This window comes from Mobula birostris, chromosome 9, assembly GCF_030028105.1.
Source record: "Mobula birostris isolate sMobBir1 chromosome 9, sMobBir1.hap1, whole genome shotgun sequence".
Lineage (NCBI taxonomy): Eukaryota > Metazoa > Chordata > Chondrichthyes > Myliobatiformes > Myliobatidae > Mobula > Mobula birostris.
This window is the reverse complement of record NC_092378.1, coordinates 109,085,013-109,102,734: the sequence shown is the minus strand read 5'-3', so window position 1 is coordinate 109,102,734 and position 17,722 is coordinate 109,085,013. Positions and strand designations below refer to the sequence as shown.

Sequence of the window (17,722 nt, the reverse complement as noted above, 5' to 3'; positions counted from 1 at the left end):
TATCCACCCTCATCCCATCTTCCCGTCGCCTTGAAAGGGATAGAGTTCCTCTTGTCCTCAGCTACCACTGCATGAGCCTCCGCAACTCTTGCTATTTTCAGTGGGACCCTTCCACCTTGGGGTAGGACTTAACATACCTTTACCTCCCCCCCCCCCAACTATTGCAGGAATCACTCCCTCCTTGATTCCCTTGTTCATTTGTCCCTCTGCACTCATCTCCTTCCCGGCACGTATCTCTGTAAGTGGCAGACATGCTACACCTGTCCATTCTCCTCTTCTCTCACATAAATTCAGAACTCATACAGTTCTTCCAGGTGAAGCAACACTTCACATGGAAATCTATTGGGGTCATCTACTGTATCTGATGCTCCTGTTGTGGCGTCCTCTACATTGGTGAGTCTCGAAGTAGATTAGGTGTCTGCTTTGTTGAGCACCTCAATTCCATCTGTAAAAAGAGGAATTTCCCATTGGCCAACCATTCCAATTGCGATCCTCATGCCTGTTCCGACACGTCAGTCCATGGCCTCCTCCACTGCCATGATGAGGCCACTCTAAGGTTGGAAAAACAACACTTCACATTCTGTCTAGGTAGCCTCCAACCTGATGGCATGAACAACTTCTGTTTTTTTTCCCTTTCCTTCTGCCCTTCCCCCTTCATTTCCCCACCCTGGCTTCTTACCTCTTCTCCTCACCTGCCTATCACCTTTGCACCTCCCCCAGTGCCCCTCTTCCTTCACATTCTCCCATGATACACTCTCCTCTACTATCAGATTCCTTCTTCCCTATCCCTTTGCCCTTTGCCTTTTCCACTTATCACCTCCTAGCTTCTTACTTCATCCCTCCCCCCCCCGACTCACCTGATTTCACCCATCACCTTCAAGCTTGCTTCCTTCCACCCCACCCCCCCACCATCTTATTTTGGTTTCTTCCCCCTTCCTTTCCAATCTTGATGAATGGTCTTGGCCTAAAATGTAGACTATTTATTCATTTCAACAGATGCTGTCTGACTTGCTGATTTCCTCCAGCACTTTTTTGTGTGTGTAATTGTGGAATGTACTGGATTGTCATTGGGCTTTCTCCTGTATTCACACATTATGCCTTTTTGTCTTTGAAAATGGATAGTATTTCCATCTTTTTTGGTTTAAACCAAGCTGCTTTCAGTGTAGGCAAATTGACATTTGGGAATGTAATATTTTGAGCAAACAGAAATTTCTTTTCTGTTCAGAATCAGATTTATTATCATTGTCCTATATATTGTGAAATTTGTATTTCTTTGTGTGGGAGCAGTACAGTTGCTTTGAAATGCTAATAAACATAAAATCTGGGATATAATGAGTGGTTTAAATCTTTCCACTAACAAGTTAGGAATGTTAGAGGTTTAATTATTACCATGGAAATTTTCATTAACTTGAAGAAACTTGAAGGAAACCAAACTGGTGGCAACTAGTTTAGAGGAAAAGGGAGGTGTTAAATTCTTTTAAACATTATTTCTTAGCTTGTCCTTTCCATTTCAAACAAATCTCTGACCATTCACTGTGTTTAATTTGATATAAAATTGGACTGGGAAATTGAATGGAGAAACATGCTGGAGGTAATAATTTTACTTTTTTTTAAATAGTATTTTGGGACTAGAGTTAGCTTCTGTGGTACTTGAGGTGCTTAAAAAGGTTTGCCAGCCAAATCCCACAGGTGTTTTCCTATTATAACCTTTCAAAACTCTTAATTTGGATTTTTCTTTTTGTGTTTTCTCCCTCTTCCTCACTGAAACAAGTATATTTTTGAGTTTTATTGAACTTGCATTCCACTCATTTCACTTTTTAAAAAATAAATGTTTTTTTCTTTGTTAAGTCTTTGTCTGCAGTAAGAGAGGTTACATTGAACAACATTTTTAGCATATAAATAAATTCAGATTTCGTAATGTACACATTGTAAAATAACTTTCCCCATAGCTTATTGGATTATTGTATAATGATGGCACTCAAAGCATATAAGATCCCATAATCATTTGTTATTGTTTAAAGTTAACTGTTTTGTCAGAGTGTAGCTTTGGATGAGGGTTGCACAAAAAGCTGGAGGTATTTAGCCCATCATGCGGCATCTGCAGTATGTAGGGAAATTACGGGTGACGTTGACTATCCACTGAGTTCCTCCAACTTTTTATATGTTGCTCCTGTTTCCAGAATCTATGGTCTCTCTTGTCTGATTCGCAGGGTGGAAGGAAGTGATGGTGATAGAATTTGTAAAATGATGTAACTGTCAGTCGGAAAGTGAAGTATATATCGTTTCTTAAAGTTTAATTTCTAGTTGGTTATTGTAAGCAAAATGCTGTTGATAAGCTTGAGTTTATCTAAAGTCTGTAGCCCACTTCCCAACCAGCAACAAGTCTTGTATGCTTACCCCACCATTGTGTTCAATAACTCGCATTAGCTCCTGATCTGGCATTCCATTAGTTTAAAATTCTCATCTTTTGTTTTCTAATGCCATTGCTTCCACATCCTCCTCCCTTCTGTGCACACACCACTCTGTACCACACACATACTGCACCATTCTCTTTTAGTTCTTCAGCCTTGCAAGATAATTACAGTACTCCATGTTTGGTTTCCTGTGCACTTTTCATTTTAATCGTTACATCATTGGTGACTGTACTCTTCAACTGTCAACACTGAATTTTGTAATTATTGCCTGAAACCTTCTACCGCTCTCATTTTATAAAAATGTACTTAAGACTCTACGTCTCCGAGCCTACTTCTTCGGCAAGGACTCTTCCACCCCCACCGATGACCCCTTCTCCTGTCTTCAACCCTCCTCTTCTTCATGGACACCCCGCTCTGGTCTTCTGCCTGCTCTGGATCTCTTTATCGCTAATTGCCGACGGGACATCAACCGTCTCAACTTCACCGCACTTTGTCCCCATTCCAACCGCACTCCTTCCGAACGCTCTGCTCTCCACTCCCTCCGCACTAATCCTAACCTTATTATTAAACCCGCCGATAAGGGGGGTGCTGTTGTAGTCTGGCGTACTGACCTCTACCTTACCGAGGCACAGCGACAACTCGCGGATACCTCCTCTTATTTACCCCTCGATCGTGACCCCACTAAGGAGCACCAGGCCATTGTCTCCCACACCATCACCGACTTTATCTGCTCAGGGGATCTTCCATCCACTGCTTCCAACCTTATAGTTCCCACACCCCGCACTTCCCATTTCTACCTCCTACCCAAGATCCACAAACCTGCCTGTCCTGGCCGACCTATTGTCTCAGCTTGCTCCTGCCCCACCAAACTCATTTCTGCATACCTCGACACTGTTTTATCACCCCTTGTTCAATCCCTTCCGACCTATGTTCATGACACTTCTCACGCTCTTAAACTTTTCGATCATTTTAAGTTCCCTGGCCCTCACCGCTTTATTTTCACCATGGATGTCCAGTCCTTATATACTTCCATCCCCCATCAGGAAGGTCTCAAAGCTCTACGCTCCTTTTTGGATTCCAGACCTAATCAGTTCCCCTCTACCACCACTCTGCTCCGTCTAGTGGAATTAGTCCTTACTCTTAATAATTTCTCCTTTGGCTCCTCCCACTTCCTCCAAACTAAAGGTGTAGCTATGGGCACCCGTATGGGTCCTAGCTATGCCTTCCTTTTTGTTGGGTTTGTGGAACAATCTATGTTCCGTGCCTATTCTGTTATCTGTCCCCCACTTTTCCTTCGTTACATTGACGACTGCATTGGCGCTGCTTCCTGCACGCATGCAGAACTCGTTGACTTTATTAACTTTGCCTCCGACTTTCACCCTGCCCTCAAGTTTACCTGGTCCATTTCCGACACTTCCCTCCCCTTTCTAGATCTTTCTGTCTCTGTCTCTGGAGACAGCTTATCCACTGATGTCTACTATAAGCCTACTGACTCTTACAGCTATCTGGGCTATTCCTCTTCTCACCCTGTCTCTTGCAAAAACGCCATCCCCTTCTCGCAATTCCTCCGTCTCCGCCGCATCTGCTCTCAGGATGAGGCTTTTCATTCTAGGACGAGGGAGATGTCTTCATTTTTTAAAGAAAGGAGCTTCCCTTCCTCCACTATCAACTCTGCTCTTAAACGCAACTCCCCCATTTCACGTACATCTGCTCTCACTCCATCCTCCCGCCACCCCACTAGGAATAGGGTTCCCCTGGTCCTCACCTACCACCCTACCAGCCTCCGGGTCCAACATATTATTCTCCGTAACTTCCGCCACCTCCAATGGGATCCCACCACTAAGCACATCTTTCCCTCCCCCCCCCCCCACATTCCGCAGGGATCGCTCCCTACACAACTCCCTTGTCCATTCGTCCCCCCCATCCCTCCCCACTGATCTCCCTCCTGGCACTTATCCGTGTAAGTGGAACAAGTGCTACACATGCCCTTACACTTCCTCCCTTACCACCATTCAGGGCCCCAAACAGTCCTTCCAGGTGAGGCAACACTTCACCTGTGAGTCGACTGGGGTGATATACTGCGTCCGGTGCTCCCGATGTGGCCTTTTATATATTGGCGAGACCCGACGCAGACTGGGAGACCGCTTTGCTGAACATCTACGCTCTGTCCGCCAGAGAAAGCAGGATCTCCCAGTGGCCACACATTTTAATTCCACATCCCATTCCCATTCTGACATGTCTATCCACGGCCTCCTCTACTGTAAAGATGAAGCCACACTCAGGTTGGAGGAACAACACCTTATATTCCGTCTGGGTAGCCTCCAACCTGATGGCATGAACATCGACTTCTCTAACTTCCGCTAGGCCCCACCTCCCCCTCGTACCTCATCTGTTACTTATTTTTATGCACACATTCTTTCTCTCACTCTCCTTTTTCTCCCTCTGTCCCTTTGAATATACCTCTTGCCCATCCTCTGGGTTCCCCCCCCCCCACTGTCTTTCTTCCCGGACCTCCTGTCCCATGATCCTCTCGTATCCCCTTTTACCAATCACCTGTCCAGCTCTGGGCTCCATCCCTCCCCCTCCTGTCTTCTCCTATCATTTTGGATCTCCCCCTCCCCCTCCAACTTTCATATCCCTTACTCACTCTTCCTTCAGTTAGTCCTGACGAAGGGTCTCGGCCTGAAACGTCGACTACACCTCTTCCTACAGATGCTGCCTGACCTGCTGCGTTCACCAGCAACTTTGATGTGTGTTGCTTAAGAATATATGTCTTGATTGAGCTCTTGCCATGTGTCCTAATATCAGCAAATGCCATTTGAAGTCCAATTTGGTTCATAAAGCTCCTGTGAAAAGGCTTCAAGTGTTATAACATATCAAAATCAAAGTGTATTCAGTAATTTAATGCCAATTTTCACCCTGCCTTCACTTTCATATGGTCCAGATTTGACTGTTCACTGTGACATCGGTTGACATCTCGGAATATGTTAGCAACTATTATCTATTATGAGCTGACCAATTCCCTCAGCTGTCTCAAATAAACTTTTCAACCTTCTTCTTGTAAGAACTCCATTTCATTATTTCACTTTCTCTATCATTTCTGCTCTTTCCAGCTCCTTGAAGAGATAATAGGATGTATTTGATTTTGAACAATTTGAATTTTCAGGGTTACATGGAATGAAGAGTTGTAAGATCAATAATGAAACTAATATTATTACAGTAACAGACTGCTTCATATCTACTAGTAGTTTTCTCCAGTGACTTCATTCTCGCAACATTAGGTTCATAGGTATGGTTTTGGGGCCAGGAATGAGGGGGAGTTGTAGGTTAGGGGCAGTAAATGAGGAGTCTGGGTAGAAGCCAGTGTTTGGAGTTCAGGTGGGACTGCTCTGTGGTCAAACGTCACCAATCCTGGAGGTCGGGTTGGCAGGTGCTGAGGAGACTAGAGATCCCCAAGTTGGTGTGTCCTTATCGGAGATCCATACAGGCGGAAATAATGAGAGCTGGTAACCGCCAAAGTCATCAGGATTGGAGGTCTATGCAAGTTGGAAATTGAGGCTTGAAGGTCAAACCTGTGAGTTCTGGGTCAGTACTCAGATGTCAGCAAGTCCAGACCTCAAAGCAGAAGGTTGATGTCCAGAGCTCGGCGTGTCTGGAGTTAGAAAGCTGAAGGTTGAAGATCGAAGTCTGCAAGCTTGGAGGTAAATGCCCAAAGAAGACATGAGGGCATGTGACTTCTTCTTCTCCCCCCCCCCCCCCCCCCATATCACTGGGGTTGGTGGTCCATACCGTCTGGGAGTTGAGGCCCAAAAGTCAAATCCTTGATTGGCAAGTACTGGGGTTTTGCCCCAGTTGTCAGTGATGTCTGAGAGTCTGGGGCCAAGGACTGGAGACCCAGAGGCAGCCTGTTCTGGGGTTGTTGGCATGTCTGTGTGTGTGAATGGGTGGGCTGATAAAAAAGGGGCTTGTTGTGCTGTTGTGGCCTTTATTGTGGTGTTGTGGCTGCTGCTTGTTTTGTTCTGCTCAACTTAGAGGGCATTTTATGTTAGCGGTAGCATGTGCAGTAACACCAATGGCTAGCCCCCAGCTCATCCTTGGGTGTATTGGTTGTTAATGCAAATGCTGTATTTCACTGTACATGTCATATATCTGATTCAATGAATTGTGATTGAAGTACCAATTTATAGATCAGTGAGTGTGAAGTGAAAATTATTTACTGGAACTTGAACCCTACCAAACTAAAGTCAAATTTGCAATGTGCTATTTGTTATATAATGTACATCATGCTGTATAGTACCAGAGTTTTTAGTACATTTGTGCTCTTGTTTAATATGCTACTCCACAAAAATATATTTTTGATAAACATGTTTTTAAGTGACTGAGATGGAATGAGCATGCCTTCTATAAATGATGGTATCTTTTTTTGAGTACACTGTTGAGATGGATATTGCAACTTCCAATGCAACTTTGCTTAAAAAGTCACACTGCAGGGAGGAGAATTTGAAATTCCAACGGCATTTACAAATTAATTTACAGTTGTTTCCTGGCAGTTTTTCAAACTTGTAGTAGTTCATTCATTGAATTGCAAGTTCTTTGGCAGAGTTTTACACTGAACCAATGAAGACCATAAAAATCAATTTGTGTTGAGCTTGAAACATTTCAAAAATCAAATGGGTGTTTAAAAATTTTACATCCAGAAGATTTGTTTAAGAATGTTGCATGAGATTGTTGCTGTCTACAGTTAAGTAAAATAATTAATATTCTACTTAAGTTGCAAGATGAACTTCAAAAGATCATGGCTGTGCTGCAAACAAGGCAAATAAAGTTGCAGGTCCATAAAACAGGCTTTTTATTCATAGTTGGAATTTGTAAGAGTCCGTAAGTTTTTGAGGAAGACGTGTAAGCTACTTAAAAGCTTTTTATACTCTTTTAAAAAATATTTTATCCCTGTTGTAGCTCTTATTGATAACTAGCTGCTGTTCTTCCTTGGTCATCAGCCATCACTTTTAATGAGAACAGGACAGGGATATGAGTAGAACATGCTGATGGTCTAGGCATGAGGGTAATTTATTCCTGCTCATCTGCAGGCTGTGGATATATGATCTAAAAATTTGGCCTATTTTGATCCCTGAACGGATTCAAGCAGCCTGTCAACTGTCCCCTTACAGGGCCAGGTTGACTCCCTGAGGTTAAGTAGGGCCTTGGTTATTGTTATTGTGAAGAGCAATTTGTATCTTCAGCTTTTAAATTTTTCTGAGTAGATGGTCTATGTAAATATCGTCAATCCCCTGATTTTTGAAAGATGGAGTTGAGGGTGTACTTGGTGGAATGCTGACATCACTGCATTGACTGGGTTGGTAGTCACAGCTTGAGTGTCTCCTTTGTCACACCTCTAATTGTAAAATATGTGAACAGAGGCCTTAGTGTACAACAATACCGCAGTCTTCCTTTGTGAAGCATTTTCTCTGACATGGTACATTGTTCAAAGCTGCAGTGGCCATGAGTAGTTCTAATACTGGCTCCTGAATCTTATCCCTCGGTTGTCACCTTCATTAAGTTATCACTCTTTAACTTGTTACCTCCATGACCACCTCCACCTTTCACTCAAGAATCCCAATCTTCAAATCCCATCGGTTTCCTTGATATTTCCACTTCCTAAACTCTCTCCCAATCCTTGAGTCTTCTCCTTCACCAAGTCGTATGTTGGCCAGAATTCTTATGATGGGTCAATTTGTCAGCACCAATAAAATGGCTGAATATGAGAGAAAAATAGGTAGTAGTAACACACCTTTATGTATGTCATTGGATTACAGAAACAACAGGAATTCTGCAGAGGCTGGAAATTCAAGCAACACACATCAAAGTTGCTGGTGAACGCAGCAGGCCAGGCAGTACTGACGAAGGGTCTTGGCCTGAAACGTCGAGTGTACCTCTTCCTAGAGATGCTGCCTGGCCTGCTGCGTTCACCAGCAGCTTTGATGCGTGTTGCTCACATTACAGAAAATCACTATATGAGCTGTTTTCGAGAATGCAGCCCCTCTGTAACACAGGAGTCATCTGTTTTAAGGGAAAGTGGTGCTGTAATCCAGACAGAAATAATGATGGACTTGGTCATTGTCCCTGAATACCAATGTTAGTCCTTGAGTGGATGCAGAGAGATGATCTCGCTGGTCTTTGTACCCACGAGTTAGATAGCTGGGTTTGAATTGTGTTTTGGCCCCTAACCTCTAGCACTCATTCCCCACCTTTGCCTATAAAGCCTTTGTGTACGGGTTGGGCCATACGTATTCGTGGCTAGATTTATCATTCCACCATCTCCACAACCTCCTGCCACACGACCCCTTGGATTCCTGCCTGATTGGCTTTAAAAGAAGGTAAATCTGGAAGTAAACACAAAATAATTTGCAGATACTGTGATCAAAGCAACACTTTCAGTATGGAAGTGAGACTTTTTCCTTTCATTAATGCTGACAAGTTGTTAATTTTTTTTAATAACCCTGACTTGGAGACGTTAAAAGATGCCGCCGGGATCCTGATCTAGGCCGACATCTACGTGCCGCGCGGCACCAAATTAATTAGCTTGTTTATTTCGGCTTTTTTCTAAAAGATGTGCTGGGTGCGTTCCGGCTACCGCTGCACCACTGCATTCTTCGCGCAATGTATCATTCTGCGGCCTGGAGGTTGGGGACCACTGGCTTAGATATCCCATTGGAGTTGATGGACATGAGGTGGAACTCCAGATTTGACCTGGCATGGACCTTAGTGAGGATTTTCTCACTATAATGTCTTGCCTTTGGTGACTCAGTAAGTCTTGACTTCTGCATTTGGTAGTGTATGTGCCTAAGTCCACAAGTAACTGAGGTTACTCTCTATGCTGCAAGTTTCAGCTGCAAATGCAATGTCAGCATTCATTTTAAAAGGACTATATAAAAGCAAGGAAATAATGCTGAGACTTTTTAAGGCATTGGTCAGACCGCTTTTGGGAATATTGTGGGCAGTTTTGGGCCCCATATTTACAAAAGATTGTGTTGCTATTGGAGAGAGACCAGAGGAGGTTTATGTGACTGAGCACTAAAATAAAAGGGTTACTGTATGAGGAGCATTTGCTTGCTCTGGGCCTGTATGCTCATTGGAGTTTAGAAGAATGAGGGGGGAATCACAGTGAAAGGCCTTGAGAGGTTGAATATGGAGCGGATATTTCAAATATTGGGAATATCTGGTGTACCGTATAAGATCGATTATGAGAATGTGTCAGGTGTACCTGTGGCTGTTGAATAGTGCAGTGAATCAATTGAGCCGCCTTCATGCAGAGGGCTCTCCCTTTTTGTGTGGACCTTCATGCGTGCATGTTTTCATCTTGGTGGGTGCAGTTTGTCACTTCCTAGTGTGTACCGTTGATAATGTGACTTAGTAAAAATGTTTAATCATACCACTCCGTTGTAGTTCTTGCTCGGCACATACATAACGTATTGCGACAAGGATGAAAACAAGAATGGCCACCCTACTCTGAGCACCCAATCCATTTTGGGTGCACCAACCCCTGGAACTTGGCTACAATGGAAGAAAACCTTTCTGGACTACATCGAGGTTTTAACACCAGCTGCAAAACTGGAGGAAGCAATGTAACTCAAGCTGCTTTGCATGTACTTGGGAGACCTTGGGCAGAGATTCCTTGATACTCTGTGCCTATACAACAAACTTGAAATAACAGGCATGTTTGAGGTTTTGGACAATGCTTTCGGGATGTAGGACAGCGCTTTTATGGCATTCGTCAGGTTCTCACAGCCTCGGCAGACCCAGTGAGAGCATAGATAATTTTATTATAAAACTGATCCTGGTGGTGCAGGAATGCAAGTACGAAGATATTCCCCCTGAGCAAATTCAAAGAAGCGATGCTTATCCAAGAGCTGCTCGTTGGAGTCCAAGATGGAAGGACATAGGAGAGACTCCCGTCCAAAAAGCATGATTTGTTTTGGGACAAAATGTGTTCCATAGCTCACCACCAGGAAGCAGTCAAGAGAGGCCTTACACAGATTCAGCCAGCCCTCATCCACACTGATTCAGGTAATGCTGTAACAAGAGCCCCCTCCTGAAAATATCAATGTTTGCCAGCAGCTACCAACCCAAACCCTATAGTCTCCTGGCAGATCGAGTAAGCCTCCATAGAGATGTCATTGCTGTGATGAAAGTCATACTGAATGGTCTGATTGCTAGCATCAAAAGACAGTCTGCTGGTTCTTTCAGAAGGTAGGACTCCTCGAGAGAGTGAGCTCAAGAAGGTTTGCTAAGCAGTGTGCCATGAGAAAGTGGCAGGATTCAACTATCACCTCTGCGCAAGGAAACAGAAGAAAGAAGTGGGCACTATTTTCCAAACCCATTACATTGGCCACTAAAACCAGCCTCTTTACTTGGTTACGTCACATTCGACATCCAGCCTGTGAAATTTGAGCTGGATACGGGGTCAGTTGTCACCATGGTATGCAAACTATCCTTGAGCCAGATTCCAAAATTATGACCAGCAAGCTCTGTTCCACAGCTATACTGGAGATAGTGTGGGAGTGTGTGGTTCACCGGGGTATCTATTTCACTTACTTATGCATGTGGTCAACGGAGGCCAAATGCCTAATATGCTGGGCAGAAATTGGGTTAAAAAAATTGCTGTCAATACAGTACTGCAACAACTGTGTTCTCTATTATAAAAGCACCAGTGTGTTTTCCATGCTGATGCTTAGGATAAATACTGTGGTTCAGCAGATTAGTTAAAGTTTAAAGAGAATGCCAGCTGAAATTTTACAAGCTCACCCACCACCATATGCAGTGAGTCCAAAGACAGAAGAACTTGACCAAGTGCAGAGAGCAGATGTGGTACAGGTGGCTTTCACAAGTGCATGAAGTAAAGGGCTTGTTGAGAAGTATCATTTTAGATACCTGACAACAGCTCCACATCACGAAGCATCAAAAGGGTTGGAAGACAAGCAGTGCAAATGGTGAAACAATACCTTTCCAACGAAACACAGGGTGACTTGACAAAATTAAGCAGTTGCATTTTCCATTACTGACTTGTCCCAAACGAACTTGCAGGTGCATCACCTGCTGAGTGAATGTTTAAGTGCACCTTGCACACCTATTAGATCTATAGCCAGCCATCCAGGAACAAATTTGTGGCAAACAAGAGGCCATGAAACAAGAATAAGATATGCCTACCAGACCACGCAAATACTTGGTACCACAGACAAAGTCTTACATGCACATCTCACAAGAAGAAATCTAGCTACTGGCTGTCATCCAGCATAAGTAGCAGAACTTGAGCTGACAGATAGTCAAAGCTTGTGCAGCTGGATCCTGGACTTCCTGTCAGATTGCTGGCAGGTGGTAAGAGTGGGCTTCATCACCTCTACTCCTCTGACTCTCAATACAGGAGCCCATCAGGGCTGTGTACTAAGTCCCCTCCTTTACTCCCTGTATACCCATGACTGTCACCACCCGCAGCTCTAATCTGCTAATTAAATTTGCCAACGACATTACAATGATTGGCCTTATCTCAAACAATAACGAGGTGGCCTACAGGGAGGAAGTCATCTCTGACATAGTGGTGTCAAGAAAACAACCTCTCCCTCAATGTCACAAGAACAAAGGAACTGGTTGTGGATTACAGGAGCAATGGAGACGGGCACGGGCTAACCCCTATTGACATCGATGGATTTGGGTTTGAGAAGGTAAACAGCTTTAAGTTCCTTGGCATCCACATCACTGAGGACCTCACGTGGTCTGTACACACCAGCTGTGTGGTGAAAAAGGCACAATAGCACCTCTTTCACCTCAGACGGCTGAGGAACTATGGTATGGAGCCCCCAAATCCCAAGAACTTTCCACAGGGGCACAATTGAGAGCATCCTGACTGGCTGCATCACTGGCTGGTATGGGAAGCGTATTTCCCTCAATAGCAGGACTCTGCAGAGAGTGGTGCGGACAGCCCAGCTCATCTGTAGTTGTGAGCTTCCCATGGTTCAGGACATTTACAAAGACAGATGTGTGAAAAGGGCCCGAAGGATCATCGGGGACCCGGGTCACCCCAACCACAATCTGTTCCAGCTGCTCCCATCTGGAAAACGGTACCACAGCATAAAACCCAAGACCAACAGGCTCTGGGACAACTTCTTCCACCAGGCCATCAGACTGATTAACTCATGCTGATTTGAGTGTATTCTCTGTTACCTTGACTGTTCTATTTATTATAAATTATTATAAATTACTATGATTGTACATTGCACATTTAGATGGAGACATAACCTAAAGATTTGTACTCCTGATGTATGTACAGGATGTAAGAAGTAAAGACAATTCAATTCAATTTGAATTGTTTGGTGACATCTGGATTAGAAATGCCAGTGAATTGATGGGACCTGGATTAGTATTCTCTGCTGATGAAGCCAGCATCCCAGCAGATGATCCCATGGATGCTTGCTTCATCAAGGGAAGAGGGAACTCACAGCTCACTGCCCTCAACATCATTTCACCAGGAAGACAGAGAGATTGAACCCACCCTCTCCCCCCCCCCCACCATGGTAGTCCACGAGGGTATGCCAGATAGTTGACTGATACCAAGCAAGATAGACATTGCATCATTTTTAAAAATTTATCTGACTGATTCTCTACATCTGCGGTTGCCATCCATGGTGGGGTGGGAGGAATGTACCAAATCAGATTGATTACAAGAATGTGGCAGGTGTGTCTGCAGTCTTTTGGTGGGGCTGTGAATCAATTGGGTCTCTGAGTGTTGGGCTCGCTGTTTGTGCAGGCTTTCAAGTGTGCATGTTTCCAAGTTGGTTTGCTGCTTCCTCACTGTAAGTTGCCTAGCGTGTACCATTGCTAACATGATTCAGTAAAAACATTTAATCATACTGCTCTGCTGTACTACTTCCTCTGTGTATATGTAGCATCTAGGGTCAACAGGTACAGCTTTAGAATAGGCCGTTCAATTAGAACAGAGATGAGAGGAAGTTCTTTAGCCAGAGGCTGGTGAATCTGTGGAATTCATTGCCACAGATGGCTGTGGATGCCAAGTCATTGGGTATACTTAAAGTGGAGGTTGATAGGTTCTCGATTAGTAAAGGCATGAAAGGTTAGGGGAAGAATGTAGTTGAGAGGGGTAATAAATCAGCTGTGAATAAATGGCAGAGCAGCCTTGATGGGCTGAGTGGCTTAATTCTGCTCCTGTGTCTTATGGTCTTAATTTGAGTAATATTGAACTGAAATCGTTTGCTCTCTGATGACCCTTAAGATGTTTGAATGCCTGTTTGAAAACTGATGATGTTGCACAGAATTGCTTTGCTGTTGATTCCTGATTTCTCAGAATTTGTTTTCTGAAGTCTTCAATGTTCATTTGCATTAATATGGTCATAGTCTCCTGCTCTGTGCAACTGCAGTAACATTATTGTATAATTGAAGCGTAGATTAATTAAATTGATAAAGATATTTTTCACTGTAATATTGATATTCAATGCAACAGTATGTAATATTTCAAACGAGCGCACACCTTATCATTCTCGTATAAAAATGTCTCTTTCCCCACTGGCTACTGCTTTTAAGGAGCAATTCTTGGGGGATTGCTAGCAGCTATTGTGCTGACGTTTATGCAGATTTTAAATTTTCTAGCTAATTTTACTTCAACATTATCAAAACTTTATGGATTTTCTTTCACCTATGGTGTATCTTTCCCAGCTCTCTCATCCCACATTTTTGCCCTAAAAGGAAACAAAGGTTGTGCAAGCAAGTTAGAACCATTACTCCCTCTCATGGGTAATGATTTTTTTGGCAGACAGCAAACTCGTATCAGATTTGCACCATTAATTGTATATATATATTGTACTATCAGCTTGTCATGGATATCATGAAAGCCAGCATTACTCATTGCTAAGATGAATGGAAAAACTCAGTTGCTGTCATTTTAGTGACATTTGTGAAGAGATTTTCTACAGCCTGTGAACACTTGGCAGGTGTTGTTTTCTATTGGTTGATGTTTTCACATCTCTACCATGTTGGATTGACTTTATTTGTTATTTTCCATGCAGTTTAACAATTAATTATCTGCTTGCAACACACGCAAAATGCTGGAGGAACTCAGCAGGCCAGGCAGCATCTAGGAACAGAGTACAGTCAACATTTTGGACGTTTAGACCCAAAACGTTGACTGTACTCTTTTCCTAGATACTGCCTGGCCTGCTGAGTCCCACCAGCATTTTGTGTGTGTGTTACTCGGATTTCCAGCATCTGCAGATTTTCTCTTCTTTGTAATTGCCTGCTCGTGTTTTTATATGCATGGAACTATTCCCTAGTGGCCACAGTATGCATACGTAGTTGTTCAGTGTGGCCCCTAGTGGTTACTTTGGTATAATTCTGGCATTTAAAATGTATTCTGCTTTAGTTTTCTTCATTATAGAAGTACATAATTTCATACTGTCTCCCATTTTTCTCCACCTGTCACTTTTTTGCTTTTTTACTTGAACTCCTGTCTATTTCTTTTTGCATGCTCTGTTCTCCTCATAGAGAATAAGACATAAGAGCAGAATTAAACCATTTGGCCCATCGAGTCTGATCCATCATTCAATCATAGCTGATTTATTATTCCTCTCAATCCCATTCTCCTGCCTTTTCCATGTAACCTTAGACACCCTTACTAATCAAGAACCTATCAACCTCTACTTTAAATATACCAAATTTTTTGGTCTCCACAGCTGTGTGGCAATGAATTACACATATTCACCACCCTCTGGCTAGAGAAATTCCACTTCATCTCTCTTCTAAAGGAATGTCCTTCTATTCTGAGATTGTGCCTTCTGGTCCTAGACTTTTCCATTATTAGAAGCATTCTCTCTATGTCCACTCTGAACAGACCTTTTGATATTCAGTACATAAAAGGTTTGAATTAAATTTCTTCCCTTTTATATCCTTGTACTCTCAAAATAAATGCTAACAATGCTTTTGCCTTCCTTACTATCAATTCGACCTGCAAGTTAACCGTTTAAGAACATAAGAACATAAGAAATAGGAGCAGGAGTAGGCTATCTGGCCCGTCGAGCCTGCTCTGCCATTCAATAAGACCATGGCTGATCTGACCATGGACTCACCTCCACCTACCTGCCTTTCCCCCCATAACCCTTAATTCCTCTACCATGCAGAAACTATCCAACCTTATCTTAAATATATATACTGAGGTAGCCTACACTGATTCATTGGGCAGAGAATTCCACAGATTCACCACTCTCTGGGAAAAGCAGTTCCTCCTCATCTCCATCCTAAATTTACTCCCCTGAATCCTGAGGCTATGTCCCCTAGTCCTAGTCTCACTTATCAATGGAAACAAGGTTCCTGCCTCTATCTCATCTATCCCTTTCATAATTTTATATATTTTTATTAGATCTCCTCTCATCCTTCTGAATTCCACTGAGTACAGTCCCAAGCGACTCAATCTCTCATTATAGTCTAATCCCCTCATCTCAGGAATCAACCTGGTAAACCTCCTCTGCACCGCCTCCAAAGCCAGTATATCTTTCCTCAAGTAATGAGACCAAAACTGCATGCAGTACTTCAGGTGTGACCTCACCAGTACCCTATATAGTTGCAGCATAACCACCCTGCTCTTAAATTCAATCCCTCTAGCATTGGCCAACATTCTATAGTATTTGCCTTCTTGATGGCCTGCTGCACCTGTAAGCCAACCTTTTGCAATTCATGCAGAAGCACTCCCAAGTCTTTCTGCACATCAGCATGCTGCAATCTTTTACTATTTAAATAATAATCTGATCTTCCTCTCTTCCTTCCAAAGTGAATGACCTCACATTTATCAACCTTGTACTCCATCTGCCAGACTCTTGCCCACTCACTTAACCTATCTATATCCCAATGCAGACTCATTGTATCCTCTGCACAATTCGCTTTTCCACTCAATTTAGTGTCATCAGCAAACTTAGGTACACCACACTCGGTCCTCTCTTCCAGATCGCTAATGTATAGTGTGAACAGTTGCAGGCCCAGCACTAACCCTTGTGACACACCGCTCACTGCTGATTGGCAACCGGAGAAACACCCATGTATCCCAACTCTCTGCTTTCTATTGGTTAACCAATCCTCTCCCCATGCTAATACATCATCCTCAACTCTTTGAATCCTTATCCTGTGGATAAGTCTTTTATGTGGCACCTTATCGAATGTCTTCTGGAAATCCAAGTAAATAACGTCCATCTGTTCCCCTCTATCCACTGTGCTTGTTATATCCTCAAAAAAAAAACTCCAGTAAGTTTGTCAAACAGGACCTGTCTTTGCTGAATCCATGCTGCATCTGCCTGATGGATCCATTTCTTTCCAGGTGCCTCACTATTTCTTCTTTAATGATGCTTCAAGCATTTTCCCAACTATAGATGTTAAACTAACTGGCCTATAGCTACCTGCCTTATGCCTACATCTTTTTTTGAACAGTGATGTGACATTCGCCTTTTTCCAATCTGCTGGGACCTGCCCGAAGTCCAAAGAATTTTGGTAAATTATCACCAAGCCCTCAAATATAACTTCTGCCATTTCTTTCAGTGCCCTGGGATGCATTCCATCAGGGCCAGGGGACTTGTCTATCTTTAGTCCCACAAGTTTGCTCAGCACTATCTCTTTAGTGATTGCTATTGTATCGAGGTCCTCACCTCCCATCGTATTCCTATCATCTCTATTCAGCACGTTAATAGTGTCCTTCACTGTGCAGACCGACACAAGATAGTCATTCAAAGCCTCAGCCATTTCCTCATTACCCAATATCAATTCCCCCTTCTCGTCCTCCAAGGGACCAACGTTCACTTTGGCTACCATTTTCTGCTTTAAAAACTTTTACTGACTGTTTTTATATTTTGTGCTGGTTTACTTTCATAATCTATCTTCCCTTTTTTATTGCTCGCTTAGTGGTTCTTGGTTGTTTTTTAAAGTTTTTCCCCAATCTTGCAGTTTCCCACTACTCTTGGTGACTTTGTACACACGAGATTTTAGTTTGATGCCTTCCTTTATTTCCTTAGTTATCCATGGCTGGCTCTCCCCATTCTTACTGTCCTTACTTTTAACTGGACTATACTTTTGTGGAGTACCATGGAAAAATTTTTTTGAAAGTCTTCCACTGTACCTCAACAGTCCCACCATATGGCCTGTGTTCCCAGTCTACCTTACGCAACTCCTCCCTTATCCCATTGTAGTCTCCCTTCTTAGGCATAATGCACTGGTTTTAGATTGAGTTATTGCAATCTCTATTTGTATGAGAAACTGTGATCACTCTT

The 17,722-nt window shown here is 43.2% G+C and overlaps 1 protein-coding gene across 6 annotated transcripts in view; it reads left to right on the top strand.

Annotated features, from left to right (window-relative positions):
* Window positions 1–17,722, top strand: part of LOC140202951 (E3 ubiquitin-protein ligase MGRN1-like) — a 187,120-nt gene that overhangs the window by 22,199 nt on the left and 147,199 nt on the right. The window contains exon 1 of one of the 6 annotated variants that reach the window (XM_072268583.1): window positions 1,500–1,591. The exons of the other annotated variants lie outside the window; for them this stretch is intronic. Within the exon in view, the coding sequence (XP_072124684.1) occupies window positions 1,573–1,591 (19 nt within the window). The 5' untranslated portion in view covers window positions 1,500–1,572. Of the gene's footprint in view, window positions 1–1,499; window positions 1,592–17,722 lie in introns of those variants that run through there. 6 annotated transcript variants of the gene reach the window in all.